Raw genomic sequence first — 22,425 nt, forward strand, 5'->3', positions numbered from 1 at the left:
TCCCACCACAGCCTTGGAATTCTTAACCCTCCGCAACTGTTGCTTCCTTGCAACCACCAAATCCAGTTCTGTTCTGTGCTGTCCACTCCTGTAGGTAAATCGTGTGGCTTTCCCACTTTTGAAAGGATGATCCAGCTGTGGCCATTCCATGCCTCGCCACCAGCTCTTAACCCTCTCTATTCCTCGTTTCCCAACCAAATTTACCAACACATTCATCTTCATCTGGCTCTGCTACTCCACTACTCTGACATGCGCGTTGAAGTTCCCCATAATGCACAGCATCACCTCCATCTCAACCATTCCAATGATGCTCTCCATTGCGTCCCTGAATTCCTGTTTTTCTGTCCTAGAACTTGCCATTTGTGGCCCATATACCGACATAACACATCATTTGCCTCTATCACCACCCATGCCATAACTATCTGTCACTCCCACCTTTCCACAAACAACACCAGACTTTATTTCAGACAAAAACAGCCACGGACGTTTGGGGACGTGAAGCAAGTTGTTATTTATACGAGTAATTGATAAATGCTGGGTACTGGTGACACCATCTTTATGCTCTCATTTCTCTCCGCATTCAGCAGGGCAATTAAGGAGAAATCTCCCCCTCTCGATAGGATGCTAACTTGTGGTTGTTTGTTTGTGCTCTTAGTTTTTTTTAAATGTCGAGCGTCGAGCAAGGAAGCAGCACGTATCATTTTAATGTCTTTAGTGTGGCTCGACCGGGATTTGAACCCCCGACCTCCCAGACTCAGAGCGGACGCTCTATTACACCATCGATTTTGGTGAACTTCCCTTCATTAGCTTTTTATTTATTTTGCCAATTTTCACCAACAGCACTCGGCCATTTTTGTAACACCTTAATCACAGACTGCTTATTTGATCGTAATAGTTCCCTTGGCCTTAAACAAAACTGACTCTTTCTCGCATATGTGCCATGTTTTTGTTATTACTCCCATGTTTGTGGTTTAACAAACTCGCCCCTGAAGAATGCTTAACACTGATTAGTACCAGTGTTGTTCGCTGTTGTATCACCTGAGATATCAAACTGCTTCTGCCTGTTTGCTTTGGCAAGCACTCGCATTGTCTCCACCTTAGCTATACCTGTACCACATGTATTTTTATTTTTTAACCTGCTATGTCTGAGTAGTGGATCCTGTCAATGTAAACTTTTTCCATCTTGGGGGCAGCAGTAGTTTTTGTTCATATGGGAAGATTATAGGGAAATCCCAGACCTCATTTCATACACTTGTCCATTGTTATCTCCGCCACCAAAGGTGGACAAGGCTATGTTTTCACCGTGTTTGTTTGTCTGAGCAGGATATCACAAAACATTGCAGATGGATTCAGATGAAACTTTGTGGATGAAAGGATGAACCAGTTGGTTAGGTGACCAGAGCAAACCGACTAGATTATGGTTCAGGTCCGGATGCAGATCCGGCCTATCGGTGGGATACAAAACGTAAACCGTTTGGCCGGGCGGAGGCACGTGCTCTCCTGAGTACCGTTCTAGTTTCCTGTTCTTGTATTTCATTCGAGAAGCACCTGCATGTGTTCTATTTGCAGGGGATAGTTACGACATGGTATTGAGGATAAAATGTTAAAATTTGAGAATTTCTGTGTTTTGTTGTGGTGTTTTGCTGTGATGGATCGGGATGGTTGACGATATAAATTATTACTCTTATGGGACTTAGAATTTAGAACACGTATGATCATTATTGTTTTGTCGTATCGTCGTTCAATGCCAGTTAATTAAGAAGACTTAGCAAAATGTGAACTAGGTTGATAATTGTAGTAAAAAAGAAAAACAAATATATGGTACAGCCGGTACATGACTAAGCAGTCTCCATTAAAAAAAAAACCAAGTGCGGGTCGTCCTTCATCCTTATTGGACAATGGTACACTGGTACAGCTGAATGGCCAAGTAAAGTCTTTCCCGAATGAAGCTGGGTTTTATGGAGGCAAGGCCGTGCCCGGAGCATAGGACATAGGTGTGTGAACGAGAGGAAGAGCACGAAATGAGAGGTCGACGTGTGAGTGTGAGGTTCCTGTGTTCGCAAAGATTGTGGCTAACATGGCGAGATAAAAGAGCACACCAAGGGAGAGATGCTGGCAAGGTCGCTTAGCTGGGATCTCTTTTCTGGCCCGCTGGGGTGACCTTGCCTTTGATACGAGGATGTTTTAGGGGTCTTGGAGGGTCAGCGCTTGTTGTAACCGCAGGTCTCAGCATGGGCTGATTCAGCACTTTGAAGGGATTCAATTCAGCACTTTGGGAGATTCTGACTTCTGATTTCTGACCATCGTGCTGAGCGCCCAAAGTGAGGCTGAAGGGAGTCCTCTTCTGTGAGTGTATGACACTTCAGGGGCCGCTCCTCCGGCTACGGTGGCCTTTGTAGACTAAACCAGAAATGCTTAGCAAAAAGCACCGTTTCTCAGCCACCACTGCACGACACTCATCTTATAATGGACGACTGCGAGCACTATTTAATCCACTACTTCACATTTGTCTTTTGTAAATCAGCTGCGACCCCCTCTACTACCCACTCAACTTCAAGTTGATCAACAACTGCTTCATGTATCATCTCAACACACCTTCATACTGTAGCTGTTGCCCTGGTTTCAGAATCCAGAGATTGTGCTGACATATTGTCAGGAAAATATTGTGCTGCCACTCTTGCAGGGAAAAAAGAAAACCACCTTTAGAGGCCATTTTTCCCCGCAAAGCGGGGGTTGGCCTTTTTCGGGGACCGTGGTTGTTGTTTTTTGGTCCCCTTTTTGAAGCAATGTTTTACGGCCGGATGCCCTTCCTGCCGCCAACCCTTTTTGTCGCCTTTTTACGTCAAACAGGGAATTACCAGTGAACTGGTACTCAATTAGCCGACCTCAGAAGGATGACAGGCTGAGTCAACCCCCCTGGCGTTAATTCAGCGATCGACCGGGATTCGAACCCAGGATCCTAGGATCCTAAGCCGGCACCCTAGCCACTAGCCCAACACCAGGGTCTTGCAGGGAAAATAGCCTTAAAATGCCTGTTGTTGTTGTTGTTGTGCTGACATATTGTGAACTGTACATTTTGTATACTCGCAACGGTACCCGCCCTACGGGTTTGTTTATCTGTTTGTTTGTTTATCTGGGTGGGGCTTCAATTGGTAGGCCCAAATGAAAAGGTAAAATATCAGAAATTGAAGGCTTTTTATTTTATTTTAAACGATTCATATAAACATCCGTTAAATCGTATCACACTCAAATCATCAAAATCGAAACAGTATTTGTAGAATTTCAATAAAAGCCACATCACTGTTCATATCGGTAAATATTATTCCATCATGTTTGGAAAAACTTGAAAATTGGAAAAATTGGAAATTGGAAAAAAAATTGGAAAAACAATATAGCCTATTTTACTCCAGGGGGTCCCAGGATTACCCACCCAAAATTTTGTTGCCATCGGTTCAGCTGTTTTTGCGGTACCTGGGAACAAACGGACAGACAGCCATTTGGTGAATTATAGTCAGATATATACGCTTGGCTAAGGATAGGTTTAAGGTAATGAGGGTAATTTCAGAAAATTGCGTAAATTTTAAATAAAATTTGTTTTTCCTATCAACAACATTGTGGTACGAGTCCTTTTTTTTAAATTAGAATTTAGTTTAATGGCCTACGTTCTCCAGCTGCTCAGAATCTAGGCTGGGATTGGCCCTGTGGCTTTGGGTGTGGTTGGTCACCTTTTTACGCATGGTCCCCAGACTGCACCCACTCACCCCTGAGTGTGACCTCCAAGCAGGTGATTATATATAATAATATAAATAAAGCTTCTCGTTGCATTCAGCAGTGCATGATGACTCGCTTGGTATGCATTCCCATGTACCACCCCCTTCTTTTCCCCCATTTTCATATTTTCCCACTCATTGTGTACTCTGCCCACTGATCTCTACACTAATTGGATAGGGTGCCGAACGTTAATTGGTCGGGCAGTCCTGAAGCCACCAGAAGCGCTCCATCCGCCATGTTCCTTCTCCCACAACACAGAAAATCCCGTTTGCGTCAATACAAATACTAGCTTCAAGGTGAATATTACCTACGAAAATTCCACATTCCCACTTGATTTTTCTCCTTTCCCTCTTGATTTTAGAACATTCGTGGGTTGAAAAAAGCATTGTTATAGCATTTATGAAATGTCGTCATGTGCTGCTTACGGATGTAAAAACCGAGACGGCCGTGATCAAAGAGAATAGGAATCACATTTCATCGGTAAGTGGCATTCACCTTAGTTATGGTCCAGCATGCAGGAACTCATTGGAGAGCAAAGATTGTGGACAAATGGCTTCAAAAAATGAGCTTCCTCTCCTAAACAGTTAGTATAGAGATCAGTGACCATACCATCTGCTGCCCCCCCCCACCCCCCAACCCTCTCCCACCTTCCCTCTAAATGTGACAAATCAATCTGACGAATGGCCTTTGCCATGTTGAACTTGAAGTTGATTCAATGTCTGGGTTTGAAACAAATGATGATTTCTGATTTGTGGTGTTAACCCTTAAATGTTCCTCAGATACATCAGGTCCAAGCTGTACTTCCACAAGTTCCGCATCACATCATCCTTCAAGACCTTCAATTGACACGCTCTGTTGAAGTTACCACGGATAATATCTTGGAAGGACGAGTTGAAATTCCTTTTCCACTGCAGCAGGTGTGTTGGTGGCAAGCCATTTGCAATGTGTTTGGAGCACGGCCTGTTTTCTTTCCTCGATTAAAACTTGAGATGCATGAAATGGGTGGTATTTATTTTATATCTTTTGCACAATAGAAAAAGAAGATAAGCAAAGTGCAGTTTTGAATTTCCTTTCAAATACCCTTCACCGGTGGGGAAGACCGTTTTATTTTTGATAGTCCCCATAGTCTCCATAGTCCCCATAGTCCCCATGGTTCCTGATCTCAGGCTGCTCCACTGCTTGGAGCTGCTCGTCATCTCTTCTTCTTCGTTTGAATGCATCACAAGGCTGTATGGTGGCATCATTGGCTGGTGATAGTGGTTCAAATGCAGCCTGTGGCTGCTTGGATGCATCATTTTTCTGGAGGTGTGGCCGTGCTGCTGATGCAATTCCCCCTGTTACCAGGTACTCGTTTTGCCAACCTCGGAAGGATAGTAGGCTGAGTCAACCCACCTGGATTTAATTCAACGGCAGGTCAGGGTCTCAACCTCAGGACCCTAAGATCTCAAGCCAGCCACCTTGACCGTTAAGCCAACACCAGGCTCATCATTGGCTGAGGGTGTGGCTGTGCCGCTGATGCAGTGCCTTCTGCTGGAAAGGGCATGAATTAGTGAATTTGATCAATGTGCCAGAGATAACTCACCTACTCTGTGCGAAGGACACCGTGGAATCTTTAACGTGCACCAACGAATGCTGGCAGATGGGACGCCCAGTATAACGTCCATCCGAGGAACGGTACACACACTAATGAATCACCCTGCCTGTGAAACACCAGAATGACGGTCCAGAGCTGGATCGGGATTCAAACCCAGGCGAGACAGCTTTTGAGGCGAGTGTGCGTACTTCTCACGCCTAGGCCAAGGCGTACCTCTCGTGTGTCTTTGAAGCAATCGCTCTGAAATTTTTTGTGTATGTAGTTGACTGGTCAAGAACAGCAACACACTTTTTTTGCTCATGATCCGGATGCGGATCTTCATCCTGGAATTTATTTAACTAGGGCATTGCCCGTACTATATCTATATCTAAAATTATATCCCCCCCCCCCTCTATTTACATGAAATGGTTTGGTCCAAAGCGAACGGCTTCCGGAGTTTGGTAAAGAAATCGCCATCGCGTGCACAAACGCGCAGGAAAGCGAATGAATCGCAAATTCGTTTTTATTAGTTTTAAAACATAGTTTAACGCCAACATAGTTTGCAAACGTGAAATAAATGAATACGCTCTCAAATGTGCCATCCGAGGCAGAGTGTGTCCGCCACGTTCGGCACACGCGATAGTTCGCTGCTCTCTGATTGGTTGAATCGTTTTTTGGACATAGCTCGGTAAGTAATTGTCCGATTAATATGAAACCTTGAAAAGGCACATCCTCGGGTCCCCAGCAATATACCTGGCAAGTTAAAAGTATATCGGACCCGTGGTTGTCGAGAAACAGCGGTCACAGACAAACAAACGTACAAACGTACAAACAAACAGAGATTACTGGAATTACCCTGTGATCCTTTAACATTGAAAGATAGGTTTGAATTAAAATTGATGAATTTGAGTTCCACTTAGCATACAAATGTATTATTTGTTTATTTATTTATATATTTAATCAACTATCCAAAAATAAAACGATTTAATTATGTATTTAAATAAATAAATAAATTGGAAATTATTTTATTCATTTAATCAATATTGTTTAGTTTTTTTTTTTTTTTTTTTTTTTTTTTTTTTTTTGTATACAAGATCGAGGCTCGTGAAAGAGCGAACATTAATCACACAGAAAGACAAACAGACACAAAACAAATAACATCGGGAGCGGTAGACAAGATGGGGAGAGAGGGGGAAGGACACAAACACAACATTTGAGAGCAGGGACCGAGAGACATGGAGACATCGAGAGAACTGTGGGAGGGAGAGGGCTTTGGGGGCGAGGCATGGGAAGGGGGGGGGGGGTATTAATTATTCATTTCATTAATTAATATTTCCCCTCCAACACAAAATTGTATTGGAGATCCAAAATGAAAATACCTTTCTTTGCAAACCTGAGGATGAAATCGTCAATTTGTTTTGAGGACCTTTTCGATCCGCATTCAGATCCTGGAATTTTTTTAATGATCCTTTAATATTGGGAGATTGGGCACAAATTCATACTTTTGACAATTTCTCAGAAACAGATGATAGCCATAATGAAAAGATTTAAAACTAAATCCTAAAATGGCCCGGACAATATTCTTGGCACCTTTTAGAAGTTGTTAGAAATCATTAGATTTCAAGCAGGTGATTCTCCTTTACTTTGGAATTGAACTCACCTGTGGTGAATTGCAGGTGCCTGCAATATAAAAATCACTCATTCAATCAGTTTGAATGGAGAAAAGGAGTCATTCTGCTGTTTTGGGTCACTGTGTGTGGAGAAAAGAAAGAAAACCAGAGAATTGTCTGAGGAGGTCAGACACAGATTGTCGCCAAGCATGGACAATCTCAAAGCTACAAGTCCAATGGGGAGGAAGATACAAACTTAACCCGACAGTCCGATCCAATACAAAGCCCCTACTTACAGTACATCGAGGTGGTTCTTCTTCTTCACGACAATCGGAGCACACTAATCTATGCAATCTACCTGGACTAAAGTAATCACTGCCTGGCCCCTACAAACGTAACAATGCTCAACTCAGAAACGTGATGAACGGCACATTCAGCAGCATATATTCAACAAAATGGTGAAATGATGATTTGACATTTGTGATGGATTCTGATTTGGATGTAATTGCTTTTCCCTTTTATTTGCCCTCATTTCAAATATGTTAATGTTTCTTTTCCACTTGAGCAACGCCAGGTACTCCAGCTATGAACGCTGATATACTTTACTCGGGGTACAAATACAAATACAAATTTGTCTGGGGGTTAACATACACTATGTGGCTGCGGCCTCATGCGGCGGTGTGGGGGGCTGGGGGAGGGGTTTAAATTCTCTATGTAAATGTATACCGTGTAGCACCACCTGGTGTTGGTGGCAGAGGGTATTACAATTTTCTTTTTTACCTGGGAAACACTGAGGTTAAAGCACTCTTTGCATGGGTACATTTTTTTCTCCTTCTCATTCCCCTCCCCCAAAACTGAGGGGCCTGTTGAAGCCACTCCCCTCCCCCCCAAAAGATGTATATGCACTATATCTTTCCTCTCCCTCTCCCCTCACCTCTCGTACCCCTCCCCCTTCCTCTCCTCCCACTCCCTTCCTCACTCCTCCCTCTCCTGCCTCCTCCCTCCCCTCCCCGGCACGTGTGTGTGTGTGTGTGTGTGTGTGTGTGTGTGTGTGTGTGTGTGTGTGTGTGTGTGTGTGTGTGTGTGTGTGTGTGTGTGTGTTATTATATATATTCACATAATATATAATAGTCATCAGCTAAACAAGCGAGGAAAGGACAAGGCAAGGCTTCCTGAGGCTTGTTTGCGCGACATGCTTGAGGCCTCCTTTCCTGCTTTCTGAGGCTCGTTTGCACGACGTGCTTGAGGCCTCCTTTCCTGCTTCCTGAGGCTCGTTTGCACGACGTGCTTGAGGCCTCCTTTCCTGCTTCCTGAGGCTCGCTTGCACGACGTGCTTGAGGCCTCCTTTCCTGCTTCCTGTGGCTCGTTTGCACGACGTCATTGAGGCCTCCTTTCCTGCTTCCTGAGGCTCGTTGGCACGACGTGCTTGAGTGAGGCCTCCTTTCTTTCTTCCTGAGGCTCGTTTGCACGACGTGCTTGAGGCCTCCTTTCCTGCTTCCTGAGGCTCGTTTGCACGACGTGCTTGAGGCCTCCTTTCCTGCTTCCTGAGGCGTGTTTGCACGACGTGCTTGAGGCCTCCTTTCCTGCTTCCTGAGGCTCGTTTGCACGACGTGCTTGAGGCCTCCTTTCCTGCTTCCTGAGGCTCGTTTGCACGACGTGCTTGAGGGCTCCGAGTGCTTCTGCTCACTGAGGATCTCACCTTCGAAAGTGTTGCGTTTACATTCTGTACGCCTGGCCATCTTAGCTACTTAACGTGCAGTGTAAACGAACCTTTTCTTTGTTATCAATGGAGATCTCAAGCTTGTGGAGGAGCTTGTATGTGTAATGTATTTGGGAGGACGACTCGGCCATCCTTGTGCTTTAACATGAATTGACTTGGACCGGTGTGTACGATGTATACCCTGGTTAGACTAGGTACACCGTATCCCTGCGTGTCGTAAGAGGCGACAAAGAGGGTTGGCGTCAGGAAGGGCATCCGGCCATAAAAACATTGCCTCAAAAAGAGAACCATGACAATTACAACTACATATGGGCAGGGTACAGCCCGAAGTGGAGATCGGTTTCTGGGGTTTGGGACATGGAATGTATGGTCAATGACAGAAAGATCAGGAGAAGTGGTGGAAGTATTGGTCAGAAGGAGAGTGGACATATGTTGTGTGCAAGAGACGAGATGGAAGGGAAGTGGTGTGAGAATGGTGAAGGGTAGGCAGGGACAGAAATACAAGTTTATGTGGCAAGGGTGCCCGGAGGGCGTGAATGGTGTTGGTGTTCTGTTTTCTGAGGAGTTTGTAGACAGTGTGGTGAGTGTGACTAGAGTGAGTGATAGGTTGATGATGGTGAAAATGATGATTGGAAAGCTCTTGGTGAACGTCATCTCAGGATATGCTCCGCAGGTTGGTCGGAGCGATGAAGAGAAGGACAAGTTCTGGTGTGCGATAGAGAAGCTGATGGAAAACGTGAAAGATAAGGAAGTTGTTGTGGCAGGAGGAGACCTAAATGGACATGTGGGAAGGAGTATGGACGGTTTTGAGGGAGTTCATGGGGGTTACGGATATGGTGTGAGAAATGGAGAAGATCAAAGGATTTTGGAGTTTGCTGATGGAGCTGATTTGTTGATTTGTAATACTCAGTTCCAGAAAGGGGATAATAAGCTTGTTACATACACGTCAGGTGGGTCGACGACAACCGTTGACTACCTGATGGTGCGTAGGCGAGATAGGGGGCACCTCCGAGACACAAAGGTGATCCCGGGGGAGGAGGCTGTTTCACAGCACCACTTGGTTGTCTGCGACATAAGGGTGAAAGGTGCGAGGAGAGCTCGGCGGGTGAAGTACCAACCGAGAATGAAGGTGTGGAGGTTGAAAGAGGTGACAGTAAGGGAGGCATTAAAAGAGAGGCTGAGTCGGGTAGAGGATGATGTGGTTGAGCTTGAACGTGGTTGGATGTCAATGAAAGATAGTCTGTTGGGAGCCGTTGGTGAGGTATGTGAATGGACAAAAGGACCACCGAGGCACTCGAAAACATGGTGGTGGGATGATGAAGTTGGAAAGAGGATTGACGGGAAGAGGAAGAAGTTCAAGGAGTGGCAGAAGGCGAAGGGTACGGGGGCAGAAAAAGCAGAGCATGAAAGTTATAAGGCAGCCAAGAAGGCTGCAAAGAAAGAGGTAGCAAAAGCGCAGGAGACATGCAGGAAAATGTTCGGAGAACGCTTGGATTCGGAAGAGGGTCAGAGAGCGGTATTCAGGATTGCAAAGCAGATAGCGAAAGAGGTGTGATGTGATGGGGGTGAGTTGCTTGAAGGATGAAGTGGGACAAATCGTTGTGGACCCAGATGGAATTAAAGGAAGATGGAAAAGATATATGGAAATGCTGTTGAATACAGAGAATGAATGAAATGGCAACATAGAGAGTAACCCAGTTTTAGGTCCGGCAGAGAAGATGACTGAGAAGGAAGTTGAGGAAGCAATAAAAGCAATGAAGAGTAGAAAAGCGGGGGGGCCGACGGGAGTTGTGGGCGATATGTTGAAGGCAGCAGGAAGTTGGGGTGTGAAGAGAATGGCAGAGATCTGTCATCTGGTGGTGAAAGAAGGCCGCATTCCAGTGGATTGGGAACTGAGTACCCTTGTCCCTCTATACAAGGGGAAAGGTGACCCTCTGGAGTGTGGCTCGTACCGAGCGATAAAGTTATTGGAGCATGGAATGAAGGTATTGGAAAGGGTGTTGATGTTGAAGAGGAGGATAAGGAAGAAGGTGAAGATCGACGAAATGCAGTTTGGCTTTATGCCAGGAAGAGGAACGCCAGACGCGCTCTTTATTGTGAGGCAGTTGCAGGAGAAGTACATGGAGAAGAGGAAGAAGTTGTTTCTTGGGTTTGTTGATCTGGAGAAAGCATTCGATAGGGTTCCACGCGAAGTATTAACATGGGCATTGAGGAAGTTAGAAGTGGAGGAATGGTTGATCAGAGTTGTGATGGCAATGTACAAAAGAGCGTGTACAGCTGTAAGGACGAAGTACGGGAACAGTGGTGAGTTTGAGGTGAAGGTGGAAGTGCATCAGGGGTCGGTACTAAGTCCACTACTATTTATAGCTGTGATGGAGGTGCTGGCTCAGACCGTAAAGGAGGGTTTACGTGGGAGTTGTTGTATGCAGATGATCTGGTGTTGATTGCGGAAAGTATGGATGGACTGAAGGAAAAGATGAACAAGTGGAAGGAATGCATGGAGACAAAAGGTCTGAAGGTGAATATAGGAAAGACGAAGGTTATGGCAAGTGGTAAAGCATGTGGTGAGGTGGAAAGAACTGGGAAGTGGCCACGTGTTGTGTGCAGGAAGGGTGTCGGAGTGAACTCCATTCAATGTACAATGTGCGCTGAGTGGGTTCATCAAAATTGTAGTGGTCTGAGAGGGTCATTAACCAGTGTGGCAGCTACATTCAAATGTAAGGTGTGCACAGAGGGAGCTGCAGATGGAGGAAATGTTGAGTTGGATCTTGGAGACGGCGTGAAGCTGGAAGGTGTGAAAACATTTTGCTACCTCGGAGACATGCTGAATGGAGAAGGTGGATCAGACTCGGCAACGGTTGCTAGAGTGAGATGTGCACGGAAGAAGTTTTGGGAACTGAGTGGCGTGCTGATGAGGAGGGGAGTGTTGTTGAAGCTGAAGGGCAAGGTGTATGCTGCATGTGTGAGAAGTGTTATGATTCATGGGAGCGAGACATGGGTCATGAATGGAGAGCAGCAACGAAGGCTGGAAAGGGTGGAAATGCGAATGGTTCGGTGGATGTGTGGAGTGTCGTTGAGAGAGAGGAAGACAAATGATGAATTGCGAAAGATTATGGAAATAGAGCCTGTGATTGATGCTGTGAAGAGGAACAGGTTGAGATGGTTTGGTCATGTGTTGAGGAAGGATGAAAGTGACTGGTTGAGAAGAGTGATGGAAATGAATGTAGAAGGAAGTAGAGGACTGGGAAGACCGAGAAAGACTTGGCTAAAGATGGTGGAAGAAGAAATGCGGGCAAGGGGGTTAACAAGGGGAGATGCAGAAAATAGGGCAAAATGGAGAAGATTGTCAAGGGGACCGCAAGGCTAACCCCGGCTCTAGCAGGGAAAATGGCCTTAAAATGCATGTTGTTGTTGTGTTGTATGTATATTATATTTATATATATATATATATATTATATTTTTTTATATATATATATATATATATATATATATATATATATATATATATATATATATATATATATATATATATATATATATATATATATATATATATATATATATGTATGTGTATACACATATGGTCTGATGCTGAAATCGTTTAAATTCATTTTTCCCCTCATCAATCTACACTCAATACCCCACAATCACAAAGAGAAAACAGGATTTTAGAAAGTTTTGCAAATTTATTAAAAAGAAAAAACTGAAATATCACATTTACATAAGTATTCATACCCTTTGCGATGACACTTAAAATTTAGCTCAGGTGCCTTCCATTTCTCTTGATCATCTTTGAGATGTTTCTACACCTTGATTGGAGTCCACCTGTGGTAAATTCAATTGATTGGACATGATTTGGAAAGGCACACACCTGTCTATATAAGGTCTCACAGCTGACAATGCATATCAGAGCAAAAACCAAGCCATGAGGTCGAAGGAACTTCCTGCAGAGCTGAGGAACAGATCTGGGGAAGCCTACAAAAAAAAATCTCTGCTGCATTGAAGGTTCCCAAGAGCACAGTGGCCTCCATAATTCTGAAATGGAAGAAGTTTGGAACAACCAGGACTCTTCCTAGAGCTGGCCGCCCGGCCAAACTGAGCAATCGGGGGAGAAGGGCCTTGGTAATAGAGGTGACCAAGAACCCGATGGTCACTCTGGCTGAGCTCCAGAGATCCTGTGTGGAGTTGGGAGAAACTTCCGGAAGGACAACAATCACTGCAACACTCCACTGATCTGGGCTTCATGGCAGAGTGGCCAGATGGAAGCCTCTCCTCAGTGAGACACATGAAAGCCCGCTTGGAGTTTGCAAAAAAGCACCTAAAGGACTCTCAGACTGTGAGAAACAAGATTCTGTGGTCGGATGAAACCAAGATTGAACTGTTTGGCCTCAATTCTAAGCGTCATGTCTGGAGGAAACCAGGCACCGCTCATCACCTGTCCAATACCATCCCAACGGTGAAGCATGGTGGTGGCAGCATCATGCTGTGGGGGTGTTTTTCAGCATCAGGGACTGGGGGACTGGTCAGGGTTGAGGGAACAATGAACGGAGCAAAGTACAGAGATATCCAAAATGAAAACCTGAAACAGAGCGCTCAGGACCTCAGACTGGGCCGAAGGTTCACCTTCCAGCAGGACAATGACCCGAAGCACACAGCCAAGACAACGCAGGAGTGGCTTAGGGACCACTCTGTGAAGGTCCTTGAGTGGCCCAGCCAGAGTCCTGACTTGAACCCAATCGAACATCTCTGGAGAGACCTGAAAATGGCTGTCCACCGATGGTCCCCATCCAACCTGACAGAGCTTGAGAGGATGTGCAGAAAAGAATGGTAGAAAATCCCCAAATCCAGGTGTTCAAAGCTTGTTGCATCATACCCAAGTAGACTCGAGGCTGTAATCGCTGCCAAAGGTGCTTCAACTAAGTACTGAGTTAAGGGTATGAATACTTATGTAAATGTGATATTTCAGTTTTTTATTTTTAATAAATTTACCAAACTTTCTAAAGTCCTGTTTTCTCTTTGTCATTATGGGGTATTGAGTGTAGATTGATGAGGGAAAAAATTAATTTAAACTATTTCAGCATAAGGCTGCAACATAACAAAATGTGAAAAAAGTGAAGGGGGCTGAATACTTTCTGAATGCACTGTATGTATGTATATATATATATATATGGGGTATTGAGTGTATGTATATATATATATATATATATATATATATATATATATATATATATATATATATATAGATATATATATAGATAGATAGATAGATATATATATATATATATATATATATATATATATATATATATATATATATGTATACATGTATATATGTATATATAATGTTTTTTTTAATCCCCCTCCCCCACATCTCCACCCAATCCTTCTTATCCAATGGCATATATGATTTGTACAGCTTTGTCTTTTGGAATGAACTGGTCCCATCAACACTACAACTTATGTTTTTTCATTTTCAGCCCGACTCGATTGAACCTGCAGAGGTGACCGAGTCAACGAATGCAGACTCTGTGGAGAACCCTTCCTCTGGGGGTTCCCTGGAAATTCCTGAAGGTCATATCTCCATCACCAAGGGCATGGGGGCTGAGGCGGCTGCCAGTGTGGAGGTCGACAGCGCGCTGGCGATGGAATTTTTTGATGGTTATGTGCATGAAGCACTTGGGAACCTCAACGAAACTGGCAGCCGTTTCTCAAAGTCTGCGGAAGAGCGACAGCACATGCTCCAACAGCGCAAGCAGCATCTGCTCCAACAGGCTCGCAAGTATGTGTTATCGTTGTTCCGTTTTATTGCCTTTTATATCACAGCCAATCGAATATAGATTTTCAATTTTTTTTTGTTGTTGAACGATTTGAATATTGTTGAACCTCAGGTTGAATATAATCATTCTCGACCTACATGCGTGGCCTACGTGCCAATTTTGGAGGAGAGACCAACATTTTAAAATTGGTTTTGCAGGTGAAAACTGTGTCACCTTGATCAAACCTTTGGATCCCCAGCGATGCGTTTAAGTGCCTTGTGTCATTTATTACCTCCGACACCGAACGTGGATGGAGGTTATGTTTTACCCCTGTCTGTGAACAGGATATCTTGGTTGTGGACGGATTCGGACAAAATGTGTCTGTGTCGGTCGGTCGTGGATTCCCTAATCCCTTTCTCTCAAGGAAAAGCACCTTCTCAATTCGGACACGGTACTGTACAAGAGGTATATTGAGGGATAAGGCTAACGTGCACGGGAGAAAATGGGCGCTTAAGCAAGTAGCACCATTTCGGTTCTCACACAGCCAGCACCAGCATCATCTCAAGGAATCACAATTTGTATTCTGCTTCATATACTTTTCTTCAAAGGACAAGGAACTCAAAACATTTCCCCAGTTTCACAGATTGTAGCAAGTTGAAAGACTCGGCAGGCGGGGAGCTCATAAGGAAAGAATGTTGACAAAAGGTCAAACTAATATTTTGTCAACAGTTTCTCCTTTGAGCGAGACGATCAGACGCTGGTGAAGGCAAATGCGTCATATTGCCCCCCATTAGCCTGAGATTCGAATGAAATCCCTGACAACTTTCCCCTTTAATAAAACTTATCTTAAATAAACATGAAAGAAGAGAAGATTTATTATCACCCTTTGTCCCCCTAGGGATTACATACAAGTATTTGTTAATTATCCCCGATCCACCTTGTACCCCATGTAGGTAAGTGATGAACTCTTATCTCCATCAAGGGAATTCACTGGTGCAATGGGGTAGGGTCAGGCCCCCCTTCCATGGAGTGGAGTCGGTGAATCCCAAACGAAAGACATATACCTCGATGCTCCCCCTGCCCTTATAATCTTGGTAGACCTAGAGAGGAAGAGAGAGATACTGCAAAACTGTAAAAGTGTAAAACTGTAATAGCCAGTCTAAGAGATATATATAAACGATTATTTCATAGCATATGTAATTTATAAATGATTAATAAGCAAATATTGGCCTCCACTATGTAATTTTGAGGCTATGTAAAAATATTGCAGAGAAATGAAGGCAAAATCATTTGAATACAATGTGGGCAGACCAAAGCCTCCCATATGAGAATAAATAGCACCGCAAAGTGGGCGTAACCCCATAGCCCATGCGTGGTGGAAACCAATTTCAAGATGGCTGCCGTGGCGGCCATATTGAAAATCGCAGCGTGCCCATTTTCGAAAGGAACCTTCCTCTACTCAACCCCAACACACACTGCAAAAATGGATTTAATCTGACGAGCCGTTCTGCTCGAAATTGACGGAAACCAATTTCAAGATGGCTACCGTGGCGGCCATATTGAAAATCGCAGCACGCCCATTTTCGAAAGGAACCTTCCTCTACCCAACCCCAACAGACACTGCAAAAATGAATTTAATCGGACAAGCCATTCTGCTCGAAATTGACAGAAACCAAAAGTTGACGGACGCCCGGATGGCTGCCGTGGCGGCAATACCCCTCAGCCCAATTTGGGCTGAGGGGTGAAAACTCAAAGCCCCATTTAATATGCAGGGTCTTAAAGAAAATCCATGTAAGGGGGTTGAGGTACGGTCCAAGGCAGTGAAATACAGTGAGGTACGGGGGTGATCATCGCCTTTATTGAAACGCCCCTCTTGCAGTTTTCACCTCTTCCGGTTCGCTCATGCTTCCGATACGCGCATGTGGAAATGGGCTTCAAGTTGACGCATGGGGTAATCTTCCAGTTCGACATTACGCAATATTTGCCACTCACGCTCGCCCGAGTCGGAATCCTCAGCTCGCTCGGTTCTCAGTTCACGCATGGTTTGTGTATTTAACTCTTGGATTCAATCCATTGTCTACTGTGCCGGCTCTGCAAGGTTTAGCTAACTCAGGGTCAGGGGTGAGGGCAGGGTGGAGCGGAAAGAGGGCGGTGGCAGGTCTTGATGCCTCGCATCGATCTCGTACAGGGGTGAAGGGAGTGGTAGCTCACGTACGGGGGTGAATGGAGTGGCAGTTCACGTACGGGGACGCCTCGTGCCTCTTCCTCCGGACTCCCCCCCCCCCCCCCCCCCTCTTACCTTCATTGCAAAACTTACTGATACACACACGGATTAAAACTCTTCAGAATCCAATGACAACGACAAGATGAGGAGTGCCATGGCAACCATCATCCAATGACCTATATTTGCTCCCCTTAATTGGTATTTATCTCTCTCATCTTCTTGATGGGTGGCTGCACTCCCTGCAGTAATCGCGTCTGGTAATCCAAATGTAACATCTACCTTCCACAATTTTGTAAACGCCCCTCTTCTCCGCTAAAAGTAAGTCACATGCCACTCTGTTTTGTATTAGCATTTGTTCACATCTCCACCCCATCATCTAATAATGTGTGATCTGCCAATCATTAACTCGCAATTCATCTGCCAATCATTAACATCTAATTTTAGGTCTTACACGAGCCTCGGTCTTGTATACAAAACAAAAAAACAAAACAAAAAACACAACATTTGCCACCCTCTGACACAGAGGCCAATCTATCCATTAGATAACTTTCAATCCTGTCTTTCAATCTTTCAATGATGTCTTTCAATCCTGACAAATCTCACTCTCTTACGATGTCTCTCCGAAAAGATCGACTGGACAACCCTCCCATCTACTTTCTCAACAATCCTCTCCAAGAAGTTCTGTCGCTCAAGCTTTTGGGTCTCACCATCTGCCATGATCTTTCTTGGGAAAACCACATTTCCAAGCTGGCCTCCAAAGCCAGTCGCCGACTGGGCATCCTCCGTCGTGCGAAGTCCTTCCTCGGCACACCTGAGCTCCTCACCACATACAAGGCTTTCATCCGCAGCTCAATGGAATACTGTTCTCCCCTATGGGCTGGTGCTCCTGCCTCACACCTGGCTCGGCTTCACGCTGTTGAATCCAAAGCTTTCAAAATCATTGGAATCTCCCACGATGAAGCTATCTCTGAGGGCCTTTCACTCACTCACCGCAGGCAGGTAGGTGGTCTTTCTGTCTTCTACCGACTCCTCTCCGGCCTTGCTCCCCCAGCTCTCTCTGTGCTCTGTCCCCCAAATATTCCTACAGGTCGCACAAGATCTGCCAGCAACCCTCTGATGGTTAAACTGCCGAAATCTCGGCTCTCTGCTCACCTTCACTCTTTCATTCCTCTTTTCTCCCGCCTGTGGAACAAACTCCCACACTCCCTTCAATCCCTCTCCTCCCTCCAGGTCTTTAAAACAGCTGTTCACCACCATCTCTTATCTTCCCCCATCCATAACCTTGATCTTTTCTACCCCCACTAATTCACCCCAGATCCACCTTGTTTGAAATTCCAACTCCTTTCCTGGAAATCCTGGCAGTGTCCATATGTTTATACCTCTCCCACCCCCCCCCCCCCTTTCACATGCCTCCCCCCCAAAGCCCTCGCCCTCCCACAGATCTCTCGATGTCTCCATGTCTCTCGGTCCCTGCACTCAAATGTTGTGTTTGTGTCCTTCCCCATCTTGTCTACCGCTCCCGATGTTATTTGTTTTATGTGTCTGTTTGTCTTTCTGTGTGATTAATGTTCGCTCTTTCACGAGCCTCGATCTTGTATACAAAAAAAAAAACAAAAAAAAAAACAACAACTGTTTCTGCACCGTGTCTGCCAATGGAAAGGAGAAACTCACTGCCTCTTCCTCATCCTGCTCCGTGCATCACTCCAACACTGCATCGTAAACATCATCATTCTGCATCATTACTATCCGTGCAATGTCGTCTCGTTCCTCCAACTCAAGCCTGAAGCACATAATCTTATATACACTGGCATTACTGCATCATCATATTTGAATATCTCGATAATCATTTTAAATGCAAAAACATTACCCATCCACATCACCTCACAATCCACATCACAGCTGGTTGTCAAATTCACCTGTGACACACTCATGCCATGGTCAGTGCACACAGCTCCTCCCACAACCACTAATCCTGTTGCTAGGTAACCCGAGGTAACTATTACATTGTAATCACCATAATCATTACATTACATCATCCATTACAAGCGTATAAATCAGAGAGACTCATCTCCACTATTAACTAACACAGTGACACCACAGACTCATTCACACACAGACACACACACACACACACACACACACACACACACACACACACACACACACACACACACACACACACGTCATGACATTTGAACAACTGAGATTTCAGATCACAGCGCGAAACGTTTGATCACAGCTCGACACGTCGCAGCCTCCCTTCGAGGTGTTGGATGCTCCAGCATGCCGACTGATCTCTACTCGCATTGCTATTAAAAACGAGAATAAGGAAAAGTGCCCCGCACACCCATCTGGCCGCGATTTCCTGGAGCCTCGACGGCTCTCCATGACCCAACTCCTGGTCTCGGAGCCATTGGGCTTCATTACCACAATCGTGGTTCGTAAAATAAATCGTCGTTTTAAATCTGGTTATCGTACTAAAATACGCCATTTAGTGTCTATCTGTCCGTCTGTCTGATGAATGTTTAATGCCAATGCATTCCGTCCTTTCTTATCCAATCTCAACCAAACTTGACAGGATGATGAATGGTTACATAATGAAGGTTGGAGCGCATTCATTTCCCCCCCCCCCCCTCCCCAAGGGGGTTTTCTCCCCCGAGCGGGTTTTCCCCGCCATTGCCGTCAATGGGGTTACATGTTGAGGTGTATATCCGTATTAAGTTAGCTTTATTGTGACGTTTGTCCAAAGAAGAATATTTATCATGGCGTTTTTCCACAGACGCTTTTAATAAAATTAATGATAATCGCATATTATTAATGTTATTACAAAACAATATTGATACTATTAATGTCCCACTTCCCCAAGGCGTTTTTCCTGCAGTGATAACGTGTATAAATAGCTTATAGTTATAATGGCGTTTCCGTGGGAGCAACGGCTTCTACAGGAAGTAAAAATATTATAAACCACAAACACGTATGCTTAGCTTTTTAAATAGTTGCTGGTAATGTCGGAGTTTACGGGCGTAAACTGGATAGTGTTGGAGGTTACGGGCATAAACTGGATAGGTGGCTGCCTTCAAACCAACTGCCTTGACGAATGCTTTGTCGAGTCTTACAGGTAGAGCAGTACCATGTCTTCCCGTCTGATGCATCACCACGAGTAATAAAACCACAATGGACATTACATCGAGGGCAAATACAATAATTATTGATGAGTCTGCGACGTGCACACTGCACACCACTTAATAATGTCAGGTATTAGAGCCAAAGAAGTGATATTATGATCCTCCATATCATGATCCTCCATATCCTCCATACATGATCCTCCATTGATATTATTTTTTTTATAAATATTGATCCGTTCAGTTTGAGCACTCAGTTATGGCAGGCGGTCGTCCCCCAGCTCCTCGTTTTATTGTGCCACAAGATGAAATTTTAGATGATAACGCTATGGTCGCGGAGGATCATAATATCACTTCTTTGGCTCTCATACCTGACATTATTAAGTGGTGTGCACGTCGCAGACTCATCAAGAATTATTGTATTTGCCCTCGATGTAATGTCCATTGTGGTTTTATTACTCGTGGTGATGTATCAGACGGGAAGACATGGTACTGCTCTACCTGTAAGACTCGACAAAGCATTCGTCAATGCAGTTGGTGTGAAGGCAGCCACCTATCCAGTTTACGCCTGTAACTCCGACACTATCCAGTTTACGCCCGTAAACTCCGACATTACCTAGTTGCTAATGCTCTTTATAACACGAAATGAAGAAATTTGTAGGAATCCCGACATCCGTGAAGTAAGTTTTACTTGCAGAACTGAGCGAAGATCTACTGTACTCTATATACCCCACAAATGTTGGGTTAATGACATGGCCCTTTCTGCCGCTACCGTGGCATTTTTCGTAGCGAACTTTTGAAACTCGCTCCTGCTGTTTGATACGAAACTGAAAGGGAGAAGCTCGGGTTGTGCTTCTTTACCAAGAAATTCGCAAATTCGCAAGCCAGCCGTTCCTTAACAGTTTTGAATGGAGTGCTTGCTCAAATGCTTAAACCACTTGGCGATCTCTCCACAAGAAACTTGGTAAATGATCACACACCCAATGTTCTTGATATCCAACCATAGATCGACTGTAATCTACATACCCCAAAGAGCAATGACACTTTTTTCTGCTCCCGTAGTAAGCGGGTGTACTTTTTAAAGAAAACGTCAAATGCGCACCTCGCTCGGCTCCCCTTCTGTCTGTGCCCCGCGTCTAGTGCCACCAGCACAGGCACACATTTCCCTGCCATTTTCACACAGTGCAACAATGCCATGCTTCTGCTGTCCCACGAAGCACCAATCAGCTTCTCGACCACAACCATTCCACAACTCATCAAATGTTTAGCATTGAGCCTTCCAAAATCCCAGACACAAATGGCTTCATGTTGCAAATCTCAACCAGCTGAAAATTCTTAAACCGAAATCCTCATCCGGCTGGAAACTCCTGAAAATCTGTTTTCACCACCCCTCAGTGCACAACCATAAATTCATGCGTCAAAACACGCAAGACAACTCAAATCTCAATCGATCTACTCCCGTCAACACTCCGAGACATCATCTTCGGCCCTGTCTCCCAATCTTTCAACTTACTCTGATCATCTTCCAATAAAATCCGCTCTTTGGTCAAAACACACAGATACAGAAACCTGCATTGCTCCATAAATCCTAAAAACTGGCCCGAGGACATAAGCTCCTCAAGCTACCAGGTCAATTTTCCCAAAATATACCAACATGAAGTTTAAACCCATTAAACATTCACAGAACCATTTCCTCATTGTAGACCCAGAGAAATGGCTTTAGCCTGCAGGTTGTAGACATTCACTTCACGAATCTACATCAATTCACAGCAGGTGTGACCACAACCGTTGGCTCATCCACCTCACACATATACCCTACAGGCGATGCCCAAACATGGATCATCCTACAGTATGGCTGAACCCCCCCCCCCCCCCCACCCCACCCCAATCATGGCAACCCCCAGACAAAGCCCCTCACAGAGACCTTAGACATTGTGTTCCCTATCAAAATCTCAGTTCCACATCAATTCACAAGGTGCCACACGCGTATTTAATTATCCGGATAACTCGAACACTCAACATATTATGCTGTACTAAAGTCGCTTCGCCCACCTAGGGTGAAAAATACACACCTGGACATCACAATTTCAAACTTCACAAAGCAAAACATCTCAAACATCTCAAAATGCTTTGTTCAACCAATCACCACTGAACTTCAATGTCTATCTCTCACATCGACACTGTTCACAAACCGTCAGAGCTCCCGCCGCTGATACCATTCACCATAGCATGACTCACCTGTGGTGCTTACTCACTCGACAAAGTCACCACAATCCCAATTACGAGCAGGCCACAACATATACGAAGAGGTCGTCACCTGCTGACACTAGCCTGATCGAAAAATCCTCGGCCACTTCCAGTGCTAGAGATCTTACATGCACTTTTTGTTGTGGAAATACACAACATATCTATGTATGTACACAACATATATATGTATATACACAACATATCTATGTATGTACACAACATATCTATGTATAATATATACACAACATATCTATGTATATACACAACATATCTATGTATGTACACAACATATCTATGTATAATATATACACAACATATCTATGTATATACACAACATATCTATGTATGTACAGTGTACACAACATATCTATGTATAATATATACACAACATATCTATGTATA

General features: G+C 44.5%; 1 protein-coding gene across 1 annotated transcript in view; it reads left to right on the plus strand.

The window, feature by feature from the left end:
• AMFR (autocrine motility factor receptor) overlaps nucleotides 1-22,425 on the plus strand; it is a gene marked incomplete at its 5' end in the record, with an annotated part of 94,469 nt that overhangs the window by 46,054 nt on the left and 25,990 nt on the right. The window contains 2 exon segments of the mRNA XM_078786139.1: nucleotides 4,551-4,688; nucleotides 14,152-14,453. Of these exon segments, the coding sequence (XP_078642265.1) occupies nucleotides 4,551-4,688; nucleotides 14,152-14,453 (440 nt within the window).

This window comes from Myxine glutinosa, chromosome 10 (genome assembly GCF_964187855.1).
Source record: "Myxine glutinosa chromosome 10, kmMyxGlut1.1, whole genome shotgun sequence".
In the NCBI taxonomy this organism is placed as follows: domain Eukaryota; kingdom Metazoa; phylum Chordata; class Myxini; order Myxiniformes; family Myxinidae; genus Myxine; species Myxine glutinosa.